This window comes from Pristis pectinata, chromosome 7 (genome assembly GCF_009764475.1).
Source record: "Pristis pectinata isolate sPriPec2 chromosome 7, sPriPec2.1.pri, whole genome shotgun sequence".
NCBI lineage: Eukaryota > Metazoa > Chordata > Chondrichthyes > Rhinopristiformes > Pristidae > Pristis > Pristis pectinata.
In genome coordinates, this window is record NC_067411.1 from 599,271 (window position 1) to 619,752 (window position 20,482).

Genomic DNA, 20,482 nt, shown 5'->3' on the forward strand with positions numbered 1-20,482 from the left:
AGAGCCAGGAGGTGCCATGAAGAGTCCTTGGCAAGTAGGATTAAAGAGAATCCCAATGCATTCTATACATACATCAAGAGCAAAACTAGGGAGAGGGTAGGACCAGTCAAGGATAAAGGAGGGAACATGTGCTTGGAGGTGGAGGGTGTGGTATTTACCAAGGAGAATGATGTGGAGGATAGTGAGAACAGTGTGGATCATGCTAATATGCTAGGGCATTTTGAGGTAAAGAAAGTGGTAGTATTTGGTCTTGAAGAATGTTAAGGTGATATGTCCCGAGGGCCCCTTGGGATATACCCCAAGTTAATGAGAGAGGCAAGGGATGAGATAGCTGGGGCCTTGACCAAGATCTTTGTGTGCTCTCTAGCCACGTGAGGTCCCAGAGGACTGGCGAGTAGCTAATGTTGTTCAAGGAGGGAAATAGGGATAATCTTAGAAACTGTAGACCAGTGAGTGGTAGGGAAGAAATGGGAGAGGATTCTTAAGGATAGGATTTATGAGCATCTGGAAAAGCATGGCCTAATTAGGGACAGTCAGCATGGCTTTGTGCAGAGCAAGTCATGTCTTACTAACTTGATTGAGTTTTGAGAGGAGGTGACGAAGGTGATCAATGAAGGTAGAGATGTGGATGTGGTCTACATGGATTTTTAGTAAGGCATTGACAAAGTCCCTCATGGGAGGCTCATCCAGAAGATAAAGATGCATGGGATTCATGGTGACTTGGCTGCTTGGATTCAGAATTAGCCTGCCCACAGAAGACAGAGGGTAGTGGTCAATGGGACTTATTCTGGCTGGAGATCTGTGACTAGTGCTGTTCTGCACAGATCCTTACTGGGACCTCCAGCCAGAATAAGTCTCATAAGGTAGACAGGTAGTGAAGAAGGCATTTGGCATGCTGGCCTTCATCATTCAGGGCATTGAGAATGGAAGTTGGGATGCTATGTTGCAGTTGTATGAGATGTTGGTCAGGCTGCATTTGAAATATTTTGTTCAGTTTTGGTCACCCTACTATAGGAAAGATGCCATTAAGGTGGAAGGTGTGGAGGAGATTTACAGGGAAGATGCTGGGACTTGAGGGACTGAGTTATGGAGAGAGGTAGAGTAGGTTGGGATGTTTTTCATTGGAGCATAGGATAATGAAGAGTGACCTTATAGGCGTGTATAAAATCATGATGAGGATACATAGGCTGAATGCACACAGTCTTTTTCCCAAGGTTCAGGAATCAAGAGCTTGAGGACATAGGTTTGAGGTGAGGGGGGAGAAATTTAATAGTAATCTGAGGGACAACTTTTTCACCCAAAGGGTAGTCAACACATGGAATGAGCTGCTAGAGAAAGTGGTTGAGGCAGGTACATTAACATTTAAAAGATACTTGGACAGGTACATGGAGAGGAAAGGTTTAGAGGAATATGGGCCAAATGTGGGCAAATGGGACAAGCTTAGATGGGAATCTTGGTTGGCATGGACCATTTGGGCTGAAGGGCCCGTTTCTGTGCTGTATGATCTCTCTATGATGACATAGAGATTGGTGGCATTGTGAATAATGTAGAAGATTGCCAAAGGATACAGCGTGATAGAGATCAGTTGCAGAAATGGGTTGAGATATGACAGATGGAGTTTAATCCGGTCAAAGTGTGAGGTATAGCACTTTGGGAGATCAAACGTAAAGGGACAGTACACAATTAGTGGCAGGACCCTTAACAGCATTGATGTGCAGAGGGATCTTGGTGTCCAAATCCATACCTCCCTGAAACTGGCTGCTTAGGGTGGTAAAGAAGTCATATGGCATGCTTGCCTTTATTAGTCAAGGCAATGAGTTCAAGAGCCAGGAAGTTATGTTGCAGCTTTATAAAACTCTGGTCAGGCTGCATCTGGAGTATTGCATTAAATTCTGGTCACCCCATTATAGAAAGGATGTGAAGGATTTGGAGAGGGTGCAGAAGAGCTTTACCAGGATGCTGCCTGAATTAGAGAGCATGTGCTATGGGGAGAGTTTGGAAAGGCTTGAGTTGGTTTGTCTGGAGTGATGGAGGCTGAAGGAAGATCTAATAGAAGTTTATAAGGCATAGACAGAGTAAATAGTCGGTATCTTTCTCCCAGGGTCAATATGTCTAATACTAGAGGGCATGAATTTAAGGTGGGGGGGGGGGGGGGTAAGTTCAAAGGAGATGTGCGGGACAATATTTTTTTTACGTGGTGGGTTCTTGGAATGTGCTGCCATGGGTAATAGTGAAGGTAAATACGATAGAGATATTTAAGAGGCTCTTAGGCACATGAATGTGCAGAGAATGGAGGGATATGGAAATTCTGTAGGTAGAAGAGAATTGTTTAGTTAGGGTGTTTTATTACTGCTCGCTGTTCTATGTAATTGGTTTGGCACAACATTGAGGGCCAAAGGCCCTATTCCTGTGCTATACTGTTCGATGCAAGTTTGGTACTCATTGACTCTATTTGACCTGCCCATTTCAATTATCTTATTTAGTTCTAATTCAGATTACTAACAACTACAGTAGTTTTCAGCAACTCCAGCTTCCTTTTTTCTAACCCACACCCCATGTTCCTCATTCATACAGTCATAGTCACACAATTCGTACAGGACAGAAACAAGCCCTTTGGCCCAACTTGTCCTTGCTGACCAAGGTGCCTTTCTGAGCTAGTCCCATTTGCCTGCATTGGGCCCATATCCCTCTAAATCTTTCCTATGTAGGAATGTGTCCAAATGCTTTTTTAAATGTTGTAGTTATACCCACCTGTACCACTTCCTCTGACAGCTCATTGCATATACCCACTGCTCTCTGTATGGGGAAAAAAAATTGCCCCTCAAGTCCCATTGCTTTCCCTCTGAGCGCAGCTGTGATATTGTCCCTGACTAGTACTCCCCCCTCTCAACCAGGTCTCTGTAATTGCAATAATATTATAGTTCATGTACTGATCCTGGCTCCAAGTTCATCACCCTTACTCTTAATACTCCTTGCATTGAAATAAACACATCTCCATCTAGCTGTTATGTTGTTTATATCCCATAGCTCTATCATGTCCTTCTGTACAGTATTGCTGTTCATGACATCTAACTCCTCCATTCTGTGACCTGGTTCCCATCCCCCTGCCAATCTAGTGTAAATCCTCCTGGGTAGCAGCAGTGAAACTCCCTGCCAGGATATTGGTTGCCCTCCAGTGTAACCGCTCCCTCTTGTACAGGGTCACCCCCGCCCAGAAGAAGTCCCAATGATCCAGAAACCTGAAACCCTCCCCTTGCACCAGCTCCTCAGCCACACATTCATCTGCTCTAAATTTCCGTTCCTACCCTCACTAGCACGTGGCACTGGGAGTAATCTGGAAATTACTACTCTTGAGGTCCTGCTCTTTAATTTCTTTAGTAACTCCCTATATTCACTGCGCAGGACCTCATCCCTCTTTCTGTCTACATCATTGGTACCAACATACACCTCTGGCTGCACACACTCCCCCTTGATAATGTTCTGTAGTCACTTTGAGACATCCCTGAGCCTGGCACCCAGGAGGCAACACACCATCTTGGTATCTTCTTTGCAACCACAGAATATCCTACCGCAGATACGTTAGATAGTCATTTTACCAGGGCAGCAGAGTCCAAAACGAGGGCATAGATTTAAGGTCATAGAGTTATACTGCACGGAAACAGGCTCTTTGGCCCAACACGTCCATGCTGACTGTGTTTCCTACCTGAGCTAGTTACATTTGCCTGCATTTGGCCCAAATCTCTCTCAATCTTTCCAATCCATTTACCTGTCCAAGTATCTTCTGAATGCTGTAATTGTACCTGCCTCTACCACTTCCCCTGGCAGCTTGTTCCACATACCCACTACCCTCTTGTTTTAGATTCTCCTACCTTGGGAAAAAGACTGTGACCATTCATCTTATCTGTGTCCCTCAAGAATTTATATACCTCTAGAAGGTCACCCTCAGCCTCCAATACCACACAATACTCCCAGTGGTCTCACCAATGTCTTATACAGTTGTGACCTGATGTCCCAGCTCCTTTACTTAATGCCCTGACCAATGAAGGCAAGCCTTCTTTCCCATCTTGTCTACTTGCATCACCACTTTCAGGGAGCTATGTAGTTGTACTTGGTTTAAGTTGCCAAAATTCAACATTTCACACTTGTCTGAGTTAACTTCCATCTGTCATTCCTTGGTCCACTTCTGGTTGATGTAGATCCTGTTGTAATGTTAGATAATCTTCACAGTCCACTATACCACCAATTTTGGTGTCACCTGCAAACTTACTAATGAACAAATTTGCTAATTCCTGAGTTTATTTAACTGTCCTAAAAAAGTGCAAAAGCAGTTGACTTTGTCTTTAGAATTTAATCTTATAAGATATCATTGTGATATTTTAAAAACCCAATAAAAGTAGAATTGAAAGAGAAATTGTTAAAAGGGAATTGTTCTTTTCACAGAGAGCTGAAGGATAACCTTGGTAGTGATGATCCAGAGGGCGATATTCCAGTTCTTCTGCAGGCTGTGCTGGCCAGAAATCCCAATGTCTTCAGGGAGAAAAGCATGCAGAACCGATATGCAGTGCAGAGTGGTGAGTAGTTTATTTTGAGCAAACTCTGGATGTGTTGCTGATTCAAATGAACTGAGTGACTATTTTTCAGTGCATAGAATTCTAGGATTTTAATTAGGAATTTTGGTGATTCCATTCAGTAATTCCATCTTTCACCATTAATTATTCAGACATGATGCTGAATAATTAAAAATCTTTATGTAGCATTTCCTATTCCTAAATTAGGGATGAAATTTCACAATTTGGTACACTTTGGAATGGAACTTTAACTACCTTCAGTCATCAAATCACGGGGTTGATTAGTAGTTATGTCAGCGAGAGGTGTATGGGGAAAAATCATATAAATTTGTCTTTAACCTTCATTGTTTGAGGTTAGCTGATGGATGACCAGCTCTCTGGGATCTGCTTATATTATTATACCAGTTATGGGAGAACAAAGACACTTGGTCATTTTCAACATTGTAAAATTAATCATTTGTTTAGACAGATTACATTCTCAGAATTGGAAAATTATCAGGGATTTAAAATCACTTCAAACTGCTGGAGAAACCATGTGGCCCATAACTTAGTACATGTTTTTAAGAATTAAACTGGAACTCTGATTAGAACAACCAAAGACAAAGTGAAGGGTAAATCTGTGGGAACTGCTACCATTGGGTTTTTAATAATCACCCTAGCATGTGACTATTGACTGAATGGGAGTAACAATCTGGAGATGCAAGTTCTAGCTGGGGAATTTAGGTAGTGCCATTGAACCTACTGAATTGTCAAAAATGTTCTTGTTCACTAATGTCTGTTAGGGAAGAAAATCTGGTGACCTTATCTGGTCTGGCTGACGATTCCAGATGCAACAATCCTTTGAAATGGCCATTTAGTTTAAGGGCAATAACTGCTGGCTTTACCAGCTTTGCCAACATGACCAAAAAAAACTTATCATCGTCATTTTGTTTTAAGACTTGAATCATGTGTGACAGTCTCCTCTCTGAAGCTGTTTATTTAAAAAAAAATCATGTCAGAGTAGTTCTTTCTGTCCTGACAATATTTATCCCTCATTAAAGCACATTGTTGATTGTAGGAGTTTACAACGTACAAATTGGCTGCCTAGTTTTCCTACAAAATGAATAATTCCACTTCTAAATGTAATGCATTGGTAATAAAACTGTTTTGGACATCCTGAGGTCATGAAAGGTGCTTTATAAATGAGAGTTTGTGTGGCTTCACTGTATGAACATGCTGTGTTTCAGGTATCATGCAGCAACAGATCATCCAACAGTACAAATTACCCCAGAATTCCATTCACGGAAGCCCTGCATCCTCCACATTTCAGCAGTCCACAATCTCACACAGTCCTTCCAGGTAATGTGCATCATGACACTAGAATCTCCAGATCTTAATAGTGACTTATTTTAAAAAATTACATTTTAATGGTTGTGTGCAATTTTCATTCATGACATAAGAAATAGAAGCAGAGCAGGCCACATGGCCCCTTGGGCCTGCTCCATCAATCAATAAGATCATAGCTGAACCTCCACCTCATCCACTTTCCTGGTAGGTCCCCTTAAGAATCTAAAAGTCATCTTATACTAGCCTTGAATACACTTGACAACTGAGCGTGATTTCCAAAGATTTATAACATTCAGTTCAAAAGGCTGACCCCCCCCCCCCCCTCCACTTATTCAGAAACTCTGCATAACACTACTCCCATCCCCATATTGTCCAACCAGAGTCAGTCATACAGCATAAAGACAAGCCATTTGGCCCACTATGTCCATGTCAAACATCAAGGGCCTACCCCTATTAATCACACTACCCACCACATCCTCTGTAGCCATCTAGGCTTTGGTAATTCAAGTGTCTACATATTTGTTAAATGTTGTGAGAATCCCTGCCTCCACTGTCCTCTCAGGCAGTGCATGCAGATTCCAACCATCCTTCAGGTTAAACAAAAATCAGATCTGCTCTAAATCTCTTGCTCCTTACCCTTAACTTCAAACCCATGCCCTCTAGTTTTAGACATCCATGCAATGGGGAAATGTTTCCTACTGTTTACCCTATCTATGCCTCTCATAATTTTATATACTTTTATCAGGTCTGCCAGCCTCTTTCCCTCCTATCCAGTCTCTCATAACTGAAATGTTCCATTGGAGACAACAACTGGGTGAATCTCCTCTGCACCCTCTCCAGTGCACTCACATCCTTCCTACAGTGTGGTGACCAGAACTACTCAGCACTCCCAACTGTGGCCTAACTACTATTTTATAAAATTGTATCATTAACCTCCCTGGTTTTATGTTTTGTGCCCTGGCTAATAAAGGCCAGCATCCCTTATGCTGCCTTTGTCACCTTATCTACCTGTGCTGCTGTCTTTAGGGATCTATGGACTTGCACATCAAGGTCCTTCCATTCCTCAATATTACCTAGTGCCCTACCATTCATTGTGCATGTCGTCCCAGAATGCATGACCTTGCACTAATCAGCATTAATTTCCACCTGCCATTGCTCTGCCCATCTTGCCAAAAAAGTCAATGTCACCCTGTAGCCTACAACTATTCTCCTTGCTATCAACATCATTGATTTTTTTATCATTTGCAAACATCTTCTACATATAAATCCAAATTGTTGATGTATGTAACAAATAGTAAGGATCCTAGCATCAATTGCTCTGGTATGCCAATCGCAATCAAAATTAGTTTAGGGGTTTTAGATCCAGTTTGCCATCATGATTGGGATCCCTTGGGCTTTAACCTTTCTGACCATTGTTCCTTATGGGACCTTGTCATAGTCTTACTGAAGTCCATGTAGACCTCATTAACTGCACTGCCTTCATCAATACACTTTGTTACCTCTTCTAAAATATAGTAATTGATTAGATAGCATCTTCCCCTTAACAAAATCCTGCTGTCTATCTTTGATTAATCCCTGCCTTTCAAATATAGATTAATCTTGGGCCTCAGAATTTTTTCCAATAACTTCCATACCTCTGACATTAGGCTTACAGGCCTGTTAATACCCTGCTGCCCCTTATGATTCAAGGTTCAATATATGCTGCCCTCCAGTCATTTGGTTACCTCGGTGTGGCTAGTGAAGTTTTAAAAATCTGTGCCTGGGCCCTAGCAATCTCCTCCCTCGTCTCCCATAGCAGCCCGGGATACATCTCTGGAGAAAGCCTCTTGGCATTTACCTTCTCAGATAATGTACATCTCAAAGAGTTCACCTTTCCCTTGTGCACTCTAGTGCACATAGACCAGTCTTGGAGAAGAAATTGTATATCCTTTCATGGATTTGCAGACCAGAAGTTGTTTCATCAGAGCCCTATACAATCTCAGCAAGACTTCTTCAGTTTTGTATTCCACTGCCCTGTAACCAAAAAGCCACTGTATCATTAGGCTTTGTAATTGTCTCCTGAATCTTTCTGCATCTCAAATCAGTGCACCCTATTCTCTGAGCACCAGCATTTACAAGATTCTATTCTTGCCAGAATAACTAATCTTGATTCCCCACATTGTACTCCATTTGCTGTCTTTTTTGTGTGCTTGCTTAACCTGCCTAAGACTCTCTGCAGATTCTGTATCTCTTCACAGCTCACTTCCCACCTGGTTTTGTATTGTCACCAAACCTAGATATGCTATGCTGCCTTTTGGTACAAGTCATTAGCATGAATTTTAAATTGTTGAGGGTCCAGTATCAATCTTTATGATCCCTCATTAGTAACTGTATGGTAATCTGAAGACAGTTAATCACCCTCCACCCACCCAAAATCTATCCTGCTGTTAATCTCCTTAAGTGTTTCTTAGATTTGTTAAACACCCTTCCTCCTACCTTAAATTGTAGTATTGCATCACTTGCAGTTGAAAGTGTTAACTGTCGAAACATTGCCTAATTCCTGCCTCATTTTTTCATCCTTAAAATCTTATACAGCTTTGATTGTGGCCTCGAGTTCTAACCATGCACATTCTGCATTTTCATTTATTACAGTCACCCTCTAGCCGTGGTTAAGGTTTCATAAACTTTCAAAGTTTCACTACCTCACACATGTAGGCACACTACCTGAAGAGCCTGGTCAAGTCTGTAGCCTCTCCTGAGCTTAGTGAACTCCAGTAGATTTCTCTCTGGTGACAACTGTGTGGGGGGGGGGGGTGGAATTTGCTTGCTTCAGCTGTACACAGACTATTCCATTAAATGTTTTTGGCGATCACAATGTTTGCTATTTGTTAGCATTTAAGGACATTTTTTTTCTCGGGATCTCCCAGTAAGAACTTTTATAATTAAATTGTGAGGAGACTTTCCTCAATTTTTCTAAAAGTTTCCTTTTGTTGCGTGCTTTTCACTATACAAACCTGCATAAATGGAGCTTTGTACCATTCCCCCCACCCCCGTCTTGTTTTATCAATGCTCCACCACTTTGGTTACCTAGAATAAGATTTAAAACCCCTTTAGGAGTAGCCTTGAATCTTGATCGGGTGGAATGGGGGAGCATGCAATGTTATTGGAAATATACAAAAAATGCTTCTGAGATTCTGGAAACTGTCTAGTGTTGTGTTTCAGGACTCTGTTTCCGGTTGCTAGGCCATATTCATAGAATCACAGTCTTGTACTGAAACAGTAGGACACTATTTGCTTATCAAGCCTATACCAGCTTTTTACAAGGAAAACATGTAAGCAAGGAGCTAAACATATGTGCACATACTTCCTGTTTCAACATCACCTTAAAAAAACAAAACTTTTTAAAGTGGATTGCCTCTCCTTTTTCTTTGTATTACTTTGTAAAATTTATTGATTTAGTAATTGGTATCATGGTTTCATTTGTCTCACATTCTCTGCACGCAGACCCACACTCCCCACCAGTCCTCACTTCCCACCAATCTGTTGGTCTCCTAGGCTCTGATTATTCAGTCATTATCTACTGCTTGCTCAGGCTTTGTCATCTGCAGATTTTGAAATTATGCCTTCCATACTTTATATACATCAAGATAAAGCCATTTTCTTAGTACCCATTCCTTGGAAACCCCACTGAATGTCTTCCAACAAACATCTGGCAGGCTGCCGTTGAGCCATTTAAAATTGGTTAGCATCATTTACACTCCTGATACATGTTACTTTGTTTAATCTCATATTAATAGAGTAAGTGCCCATCGTCCCCTGGTGGTTTCACCTCATCATGTTTGATTTGTGGTGGGATACTTCATTGTGGACAGGTTAGGGACAAATAAATTTACTGCCCTATCCTGGCCTAAATGTAAACATTTCTGAAACTATGCTGCACTTTCTGCTGGGTAATCCTGCTGGATGCAGAGGCTTAAAAACTATGATAGAATCATAAATTACTTGCCTTGGCAATGGTCTGTTTCTTTACAAGGTCAGCTACAACTTAAATCACAATCTGACCTGGTGCAACTTGGATAAAGGAAAATAAGCTGAAAATTTGAAGTTTAAAGAAAAAAAATATGCTTCACTAAATGATTTGTTGAATTATTTTTTTGAGGAACAATCATCCAAAGTGACATCTATGGCACATGGATTTTGAATTTTTCAGTGCAATGATCAGATGTAAACCCCAAGTGGAAGAAGACTAGAGTCCATCTAGTTTCAGAAATTACAAAGCATTCTAGGTTTGTGATACCAAATGCTCTGATGGAAATAAGTGAGAGCAATGCACATGGTCTCAGTAGAACCTTTGCAAAGTTCTCTATTCAGGAGCATTCATCTATACTTGAAAACTGCCTGCTATTTAACAAAGGTGAGAGAAAGAAATCTAACATTTCTTGTTGGGAAATGGTGTATAATTAAGCATGGAGTGGGAGAACTCTTAGCGATTCTTCAGTTGATCAGTGAAGCTGAGCATGGATTTGTAATGAGCCAGTCATGCCTAACAAAGTTGGATATTTTTGGAGTGGTAATTGAAATAGTGGTCAAGGGAGTTTCTGTAGATGTTAGTTATTTGGAATTCAAAAGGCAATTTATAAAGTCCCTTGCAGGAGACTGGTAACTGCAGTTGTAGCTTACTGAATTGGCCTGACTCTCAAGTCTGAGTCTTATAGGTATTTGAGAAAGGGCAGGTATTGGACTTGGATCACAAATCAGCCAAGATTGTGTTGAATGGCAGAGTTTGCTTAAGATGCTCAGTGGCCTCCTGCTCCTATGTTTCTTCCCATCTTTTTAATTTGCTGGTTATAGTAAAAAAAAAATACAAGGTATGTTTACTTTAATGATGAGTTTAGCCCACATGACAAAATAAAGCTCTGTTTTATTTGAAAGGTTTGGAGGTGGTTAATAGTGCAGAAATTGTGAAACTGTAGCAGCTTTCTTTGGGTGGCAATAGTTTTGAAGCAAGCAATACTTGAAGAGTATTTACTCCTTGTAGGAGTCCATTGTAAGACTCCATGTAGGAGTCTTTACTCCTACATGGAGTAAATTACTGGTACCAATCATCCTGTAGAGGTTGAGAGAGTAGTTTACCCTGAAATAGTGATGCAAATTACCTAATAGCTAGTTCCATGTTGCTGAGGATGGGATTTGGAATACAGGAGTGTTCTTGTAGAGCAATAGAATTGTTGGGAGTACAAGACAAGGCCTTTCAGCCTATGAAGTCGATGCCAGCTATTCAAGGAATGAATGTGTTGGTCCTGCATCCCTGCAGATTATCCAATTCTTTCTTTCTACCACCCCTACAGGCAGTGAATCAGTGACCCCTAACTCTTGAACATCTGGTAACAGGGACAGTTCTTTATTTGGCTTATTTAAATATGTCTTGATCGTGTGCTCTATGAAATCTTTTCTCAACCTCCTTTGTTCCAAAGAGAACTGCAGCAGCAGCTTCTCCAATTAACTTTATAGTTGAGATCATCCCATTCTTAGTTGAGACAGAAACAATGGGTAGAAGACTGATACAGTAAAGAGAGACAATGCAAATAGGGGAGGAAATCGTAGATAACAGTTCAGCACTGAACAGTGAACTTTGAACTAGTTATTGCTTGAAGAAGACAAAACTATTTGCTATTTGGTTTCACAACGACTTACTATGGATGAACTGCATAAATGTGGGAATTTGGGTAAACAATGTTTTCTATTTGTCTACAGTCGGTTTGCACCACCTCAGTCAAGTTCTACCAACAGATACATGACTCAACAGAACAGCCCCGTGCCCAGTCCATATGCTCCCCAGAGCCCTCCTGGTTACATCCAATATCCACAGCATCCTCCAAGCTACACACAGCATCAGCAAATACAGCAAGGTAAGCACGGAGATAATTTTTGTTGTATATAACATGCAGGCATGTACATACTACGCATTATTATTCCACAACTGATCAGTAGAAACAGTTTTTCTACCTCATATCTGCTGGTTAGAGTCTTCGGGCTGTGTTAATCAGGATTCTAGGTGGGTTGGATACTACGTCATAGTTGATTAACTCTTGATGGACTAATGTAATGGTACATCTTTCAACCGTCGTGGAGGCTTTCCAGATAGAAGGTAATCTGTATAGATGAAGTTTATGGATCTTACAGGTGGATGAGATGGACCTTTCCGAAAGGCTCCCGTATTCCCCACTTACAATGCCCATGTTTCCACATAGTTAATGTGTTTACTCTTCGTCTACAAATTCTCTTGGTGGCTGCACATGGTTAAAGCTCTTCCCAGCACTGCTTTCTCCCACTTCACAGCAAGACTCGTCTTTCCCATGCAGCCCCTCCTCACTGTGCTTGTCTGAATCAACGAGGAGATGTATTAAGGAAGCCCAATTTTAGTGAGCTTCATTCTGGGGGGAAACAAAATTCTTGCTACCTGTATTTAGGGTGAATTTTTCTGGGCTGGGTGGGTGAGAGGAGAATGAGATGGGTCATGATTCTTGCTCAGTTCTGAATTCTTGTTTTTCCATCCATAGAGTTGCATGGTTCCCCTCTGGTATCAGGTCCTACATATTCTGGGAGTCCTCAGAGACCTGTGCAACCCTGTTTGATAGTCCAGACTCAGCCTTCTCCTCAGCAGCAGCAGTCAACCTCCACACTAGGTAAAGAATACACCATTTCAGGTGTCCTGCATAATTCTAGCAGGGCATGAAAAAAGTGGAGAAGTGTGGCAAATGCTTGTGCAATATCCAGAATTGGCATTACTGTACACGGGGGGTGGGTGGGGGGAGGGTGTGGGGAGAGAAAGCAAATGGAACACACCAATTCTATCTCCTAGGGAGTTAGAATACTTGCTGTGAATGTGTACTTGATTTAAAAATGACTACAAATTCCTGGTGGTTGAGACATTCCTTTCATTACATTAATTGGCCTGTTTGCTTAAGGGTATCTTTGGTATAGTTTCATTCTCCAATGAGAGTCACCTTGATCTCTTGGGTAACTATTGTTTTATTAAAATTCAGTTTGTTTCCATTCTGTTATAGAGTTATACAGCACAGAAACAGGCCGTTCAGCCCCAACTTGTCCATGCCAACCAAGTTGCCTACCTGAGCTAATCCCAGTTACCTGCATCCAGTCCATATCTCTGATACCTGTCTAAACGTCTTTAAAAATGTTGTAATTGTACCCGGTTCTACCACTTCCTCTGGCAGGTTGTTCCATATACCCACAACTCTGGGGAAAACCTTGCCCATCACGTCCCCTTCCAACCTTTCTCTTCTCGCCTTCAACCTGTGTCCTCTAAAACTAGACTTTCCTATACTGGAAAAAGGCTGATCTATGCCCCTCATAATTTTTATAACCTTTTGGCCTCCTGCACACCAGGTAAAACAGTCCGAGCCTATCCAGTCTCTCCTTATAACTCCAGTCCTGGCAACCACCTTGTAATCTTTCTTGCATGTTTTCTAGCTTAATCACATCCTTCCTATAACATTGCGATTAGAGCTGCACACCACACTCCAGGTGTGGTTTCACCAAAGGCTAGTACATCTATAACATGATGTCCCAACACTTGTACTCGATGCCCTGACTGATGAAGGCAAGTATGCTGGACACCGCCTTCACCACCTTGTCTACCCATGTTGCCATTTTCAGGGAACTATTTACTTCCACCTCAAGATCGCTCTGTTCAACAACAATCGCCAGGGCCCTTCCTGCCCTGCTCTGGTTCAACTTTCAAAAATGAAATGCTTTGCACTTGTCCAATTTAAATTCCATCTGCCCACTTTCCCAGTTAACGTAGAACAGTACAGAACTGGACAGGCCATTTGGCCCATGATATCTAGATCTTTGTTTAGCCAGGTACCTTCACTGTCCACTATACCACAATTTTGGTGTCATCCACAAACTTACTAATGAATACTGTCTGCATTCTCATCCAGATCATTAATATATATGACATACAATATCACTTTGTTGTCACTAAGGCAAGAATGCAGAGTAGCAAAAATAGATTAAGTTAGTAACCGATTGAGAATTAATGTTCTTCTTCATTATCAGCCAGTGACATATCTCTATCAGTAGTACTTTTGTATTGAAAGCTCAAAGTAGTCTTTTGCCACAGCAAAGTTGGGAAGTATCAAACCTAGAACAGTCTTACTTACATTTTTTTTAAAGATTTAAAGTAGACATAATGAAAAGCAAACTTGCGGTTAGTAATAAATTCCAAGTGACCAATGTCATGGATTAATTTTATATAATTAAAATAATATAAAACTAATGCTTGGCAGTGCAGTTGTTTTGCTGTTTCATTTTTTATGTGGTAGATCCTATAGGTTCTTCCCGGAGATTAACAAATATATGAAGTGCCTATTATAAATGAAGAGAGGAGGTAATGAAAGGAAAGAGACTGTTACATATTGTGCATAATGTTCATGTTAGACATACTCTTAAACTACTTGCAGAGAAAGCTATATGTTCTAGGGAAAAACCATGCCATTACATTTTCCTTTATTTTGTGCCTTCAAGGAGGATTGTTTTATTTCAATCTTGGGCATTTAAAAAAAAACTGTGATGATTGATACAGCATGCAATTTTTGAGTGTTATAGTGTCATTTTTGATTCCTAATTTTCAACAAATGCTCATCTTGGGAACCATCTTCCCAATCCCACCCCACAATTTCCTCCTCCCCTCTGATATCCATGTAGCTTGTGTCATATGGAGGAACTTTTGGGGCTGAGCTCTTGAAGATTGAACAGCAGTTCCTGAAATCCATGGCATTGATAATTAAGGGCCAAACCAATGTGCCTCAACCTTTGTAAGAATGCTCATTATTAACTGGACTTAGTTTCAGAGCACCTTGCAGAGCACTAGGGTCATGTGGTAGTTACTCCCATCCCTTGAGACCATGTATAATGAGGGGGATAAGTAATGAGAGATGTGAAAATAGAGGCAAGGCGACCTGTGTTAGTTATCATTCCAGCTTGGATTTAACTGGGATTTATATTTTTTCCTTCAGAATTTGAAGATACGTGGAAGCCTGTTATTTATGCACTGTACTATGTCAGAAATGTATCCAAATTAATTTGTAGTGAAAAAATATTCTTTAAATATAGTGCTCTAACTTATTCTTTCTGCATCAGAATCTCTATATTTTATAATGCTCCATTTTTAATTAACTTTTTCAAGTTCAAAATGCAGTCATTTTCCAATTTATGCATTTAAAGTCATGTTCCTAACCTTGTTTATAGCATTGAATTTATCTTAACTGGAGTCATGGTCAAATATTCTGTGTGACACTGACTAATGTGTATTTATCTCAGCTTCTGACGCTTTCCAAAGTATCAACCAACTGCACGAAAGGGAAGCCATTGCTGAAAATGTCAGCTATGATTTTGCTGTCTTGGGCAAGCTGTAAATTCGAAGCCATGAACCTAATAGATCAATATTGAAATCCTATTTGATCCCAAGTTGAGCTTTTGACCCTCATCTTTTTCCCATTACAAAGGCTGCTGATGTTCATATTTATGATCTCATCCACTTTGGATACTATCCAGATGTGATTACACAATGATCTCATCAGTCCAGTATAATATTTGGACATGCACCTTTGGTCGCTTGCATGCCACATGCCTTCCCTCTTCAAACCTTTCTGGCTCTTCCTTGCATGAGTAAAGCTACTTGAATTTTTTTTCTGCATTAAAAGTTTTCTCTAAATCCAAGTTTGTCAATAAACTTGCTTGGGTGGGTACCAGCTTCAAAGGAGGAAAGGGTGTACTTTTGGGATAACCTGGAGACTAATATTTGTATCTTAAGGGCAAAGAGATGTTTTAATGGAAGTACTTCATACATATCTTGGTAAATCCATATATTTATAGAGTTTAATGGTGGAGAAGATTAAGGAGAATCCAGAGCACATCAATTTAAGGTCAGAGGAGGAAAGTTCAGGGGAGATGTCAGAGGTAGGTTTTTTTACACAGAGTGGTGGGTGCCTGGAATGCACTACTGGGGGTGGTGGTAGAGGCTGATACAATAGAGACATTTAAAAGACTCTTAGATAGGCACATGGATGTAAGAAAAATGGAGGGTTATGGGCTGTGTAGGAGGAAAGGGTTAGATTGATCATAGAGTAGGTTTATATAGGTTGGCACATCATGTGCCAAAAGGCCTGTACTGTGCTGTGCTGTTCTATGTTCTAAAGAGATTTTACAAGTATATTAAGTGAAAAAGAGTAACCAGGGAGGGAATAGGGCCCTTCAGGGTATCTGTGTGTGGAGCCACAATAACTTGGGTGAGGTCCTCTATTTCTCCTCTGTTCATACCATGGAGAACAACATGAAGATTTCAGAACTTAAGATTGTTAATGGGGATGTCTGGATGACTTAAAATGTATGAAGGTCAATAAATCTCTGGGGCCTGATCAGGTATATCTTAAAACACTGCAAGAAACTAGAGAAGAAATTGCCGGAGCCCTGGCTGAGATGTATGCATCATCATTCGCAATGGGTGAAGTGCCAAAAGACTGGAGGGTGGCTAATGTTGTGCCTTTATTTGAGAAGTTCTGCAAAGAAAAACCTGGGAACTATAAATCAGTAAGCCTAAAATCTGTGGTAGGTAAGTTGCTAGAGGGGATTCTGGGATAAGATGTACATTCATTTGGAAAGATGGGTTGATTAGGGATAATCAGCATGGCTTTGTGCTTAGGAGATCGTCTCACTAATTTGAATGAATTTTTTGAAGTAGTAACCAAGAAGGTCGATGAGGACAGGCCAGTAGACATAGTCTATATGGACTTCAGTAAGGCCTTTGATAATGTTCCACATGGTTGGCTGCTGTGGAAAGTTAGATCGCATGGGATCCAGGGAGAGCTAGCCAATTGGATACACAATTGGCTCGATAGTAGGAAGCAAAGGGTGATGGAAGGTTGTTTTTCAGACTGGACGCTGGTAATTAGTGGTGTTCCCCAGTGGTCAGTGCTAGGTCCATTGCTATTTGTCATCTATACCAGTGATTTTGATGGAAATGTACAAGGCATGGTTACTAAGCTTGCAGATGACACTAGATGATGTCGTTGACAGTGAAAATGGTTATCAGAATTTACAGAGGGATCTTGATCAGCTGGGTAAGTGGGCTGAGGAATGGCAAATGGAGTTTAATTCAGATATTCACTTTAAGTGCAAGGTGTTACATTTTGGGAAGATAAATGAGGGTAGGACTTTCCCAGTGAATGGTAGGGCCCTGGGGAGTGTTGTAGAACAGAGGGACCATGGAGTACAAATACATGGTTCCTTGAAAGTGGCATCATAGGTAGACGGTGGTGAAAAAGGTTTTTGGCATGCTGGCTTTTATCGGTCAGGGCTTTGAGCACAAAAGTTGGGAGGTTATGTTGCAGTTGTACAAACAGTGGTGAGGCTGCATTTGGAATATTGTGTTCAGTTTTGGTCACCCTTCTAAAGGAATGATGCCATTAAGCTGGAAAAAGTGTAGAGCAAATTTATGAGGACGTTGCCTGGATTCGAGGGACTGAGTAATGGAGTGGGTTTGACTGAATCGTGATTCAATGCAGCATGGGAGAATGAGGGCTAATCAGAAAGAGGTGTATAAAAGGCACCTTTTATAGGGTGAGGGCACAATCTTTTCCCCAGCGTTGGGGAATTGAGAACAAGAGAACATAGGTTTAGGGTAAGAGGGAAGAGATTTAATAGGAACCCAAGGGGCAACTTTTTCACTTCAGGGTGGTCTGCATAGGTAATGAGCTGCCAGACTAAGTGGTTGAGGCAGGTTCATTAACAATGTTTAAAAGGTACTTGGACAGATACATGCATCGGGAAGGTATAGAGGGATATGGGCCAAATGGGGCTGGTTTAGAAGGCATCTTGGTCGGCACGGACAAGCTGGGCCAAAGGCCCTCTTTCTGTGCTGTATGACTGTGATTCTAATGCATGTAGATTTGATACATATTTAAGTTTGCAGCATTAGAGTATAGATTTTCCAATGGTGCACCAAATAGTAATGAAAATGCAGAGTCCAGGCTTAAATCCTGCACTACTTTTTTTTCAGATAAATACATTTGCTTTCAATTGTTGATCAGAGTTCTAGATTATGCAGCATAGAAACTTCGACCCAACTCGTCTATGCTGACCAAATGTCTATCCAAGCTAGTACCATTTGCCTGTGTTAAGTCCCTATTCCCTCTTAAACCTGTTCTATCCATGTATCAGTCTAAATATCTTTTAAACATTGTACAGCTCTAGAGCTGCTTCTGGCAGCTCATTCCATAGGTGACCACTCTCTGTGTGGTCAAAGTTACCCCATGGGTCTCCTTTGAATCTTTCCCCTCTCACCATAAACCTTTGCTTTCTATTTTTTTGACTGCTCTACCCTGGGAAAAAGACTGCAACCAGTCACCTTATCTATGCCCCTCATGATTTTATAAACCTCTGTAGGGTCACCCCTCAGCATCCTCCACTCCAGGGAGAAATAAGTCCCAGCCTATCCAGTGTCTCTAACTCAAACCCTCCTGTCCCAGCAACATCCTTGTGAATTTTTTCTGCACCCTTTCTGGCTTAATAACATTCTTCCTATAGCCAGGCGTCCAGAGCTCAACACAGTACTCCAAGAGTGGTATCACCAACATCTTGTACTGTTGCAACTTGACATCCCAACTCAGAACACAGGACATTCCAGTACAGTACAGACCCTTCAGCCCACCATGTTATGGCGTCATTTTATCCTGTTCTAATAGCTATCTAACCCTTCCCTCCCACATAGCCCTCCATTTCTCTATCATTCATATGTCTATCTAAAAGTCTCTTAAATGTCCCTAATGTATCTGCCCCCACAACCTCTTCACGCGCCCAGTGCTCTGTGTGTAAAAAAAAACAACTTCCCTCTGACATTTCCCCTTCTACCTTCCTCCAGTCACCTTAAAATTATGCCCCCTTATGTTAGCCATTTTCACCCTGGGGAAAAGTCTGACTGTCCACTCGATCTATGCCTCTTATCATCTTGTACACCTCTATCAAGTCACCTCTCATCCTCCTCCTCTCCAAAGAGAAAAACCCTAGCTCTCTCAACCTATCCTCAGAAGACATGCTTTCCAATCCAGGCAGCATCCTGGTAAATCTCCTCTGCCCCGTCTCTAAAGCTTCCACATCCTTCCTATAATGAGGCGACCAGAACTGAACTCAGTACTTCAAGTGTGGTCTAACTAGAGTTCTACAGAGCTGCAACATTACCTCACGGCTCTTGAACTCATTACCCTGAATAATGAAGGCCAACACACCATATGCCAACTGTATCGTCCTGCGAGGCAACCTCGAGGGATCTGTGGACGTGGACTCTAAGATCCGTCTATTCCTCCACATTGCTAAGAGTCCTGCCATTAACCTTGTATTCTGCCTTCGAATTTGATCTCCCGAAGTGTATCACTTCACACTTATCCGGGTTGAACCCCATCTGCCACTTCTCAGCCCAGCTCTGCATTCTATCAATATCCTGGTGTAATCTACAGCAACCTTCTACACTATCCACAATGCCACCAACCTTTGTATCATCAGCAAACTTACTAACCCACCGTTCTGCATCCTCATCCAAGTCATTTATAAAAATCACAAAGAGCAGGGGTCCCAGAACAGATTCCTGTGGAACACCACTGGTCACCGACCTCCAGGCAGAATATGCTCCATCTACCATCAACCTTTGTCAATGTCAACAAAACAAAAGAGCTGGTCATTGACTTCAGAAAAGGGGGTGGCGTACATGCACCTGTTTACATCAATGGTGCTGAGGTCGAGAGGGTTGAGAGCTTCAAGTTCCTGGGAGTGAACATCACCAACAGCCTGTCCTGGTCAAATCATGTAGATGCCATGGCCAAGAAAGCTCACTAGTGCTTCTACTTCCTCAGGAGGCTAAAGAAATTTGGTTTGTCCCCTTTGACTCTCACCAACTTTTACCAATGCACCATAGAAAGCATCCTATCTGGATGTATCATGGCTTGGTACGTCAACTGCTCTGCCCAGGACCGCAAGAAACTGCAGAGAGTTGTGGACACAGCCCAGTGCATCACAGACACCAGCCTCCCCTCCTTGGACTCTGTCTTTACTTCTTCTGTTGGTGAAGCAGCCAGCATAATCAAAGACCCCACGCACTTGGGTCATTCTCTCTCCTCTCCTCTTCCATTGGGTAGAAGATACAGGAGCCTGAGGGCACATACCACCAGACTTAAGGACAGCTTCTACCCCACTGTGATAAGACTATTGAACGGTTCCCTTAAACAATGGACTATGACTTCATGATCTACCTTGTTGTGACCTTGCACCTTATTGCACTGCACTTTCTCTGTAGCTGTGACACTTTGTACTGTTATTGTTTTTACCTGTACTACTTCAATGAACTCTGTACTAACTCAATGTAACTGCACTGTGTAATGAATTGACCTATACGATCGGTATGCAAGACAAGTTTTTCACTGTACCTCGGTACAAGTGACAATAAAGAAACCAATACCGTAACTACCCTCTGTCTTCCATGAATTTGAATCCACACAGCCATGTTTCCCTGGATCCCATACCTCCTGACTTTCTGA

At 41.6% G+C, this 20,482-nt stretch overlaps 1 protein-coding gene across 1 annotated transcript in view; it reads left to right on the top strand.

Annotated features, from left to right (window-relative positions):
• Positions 1 to 20,482, top strand: part of LOC127572471 (nipped-B-like protein) — a 469,472-nt gene that overhangs the window by 110,639 nt on the left and 338,351 nt on the right. The window contains exons 4-6 of the mRNA XM_052019793.1: positions 4,441 to 4,571; positions 5,795 to 5,906; positions 11,628 to 11,782. Coding sequence (XP_051875753.1) covers positions 4,441 to 4,571; positions 5,795 to 5,906; positions 11,628 to 11,782 — 398 coding nt within the window. The remainder of the gene's footprint in view (positions 1 to 4,440; positions 4,572 to 5,794; positions 5,907 to 11,627; positions 11,783 to 20,482) is intronic.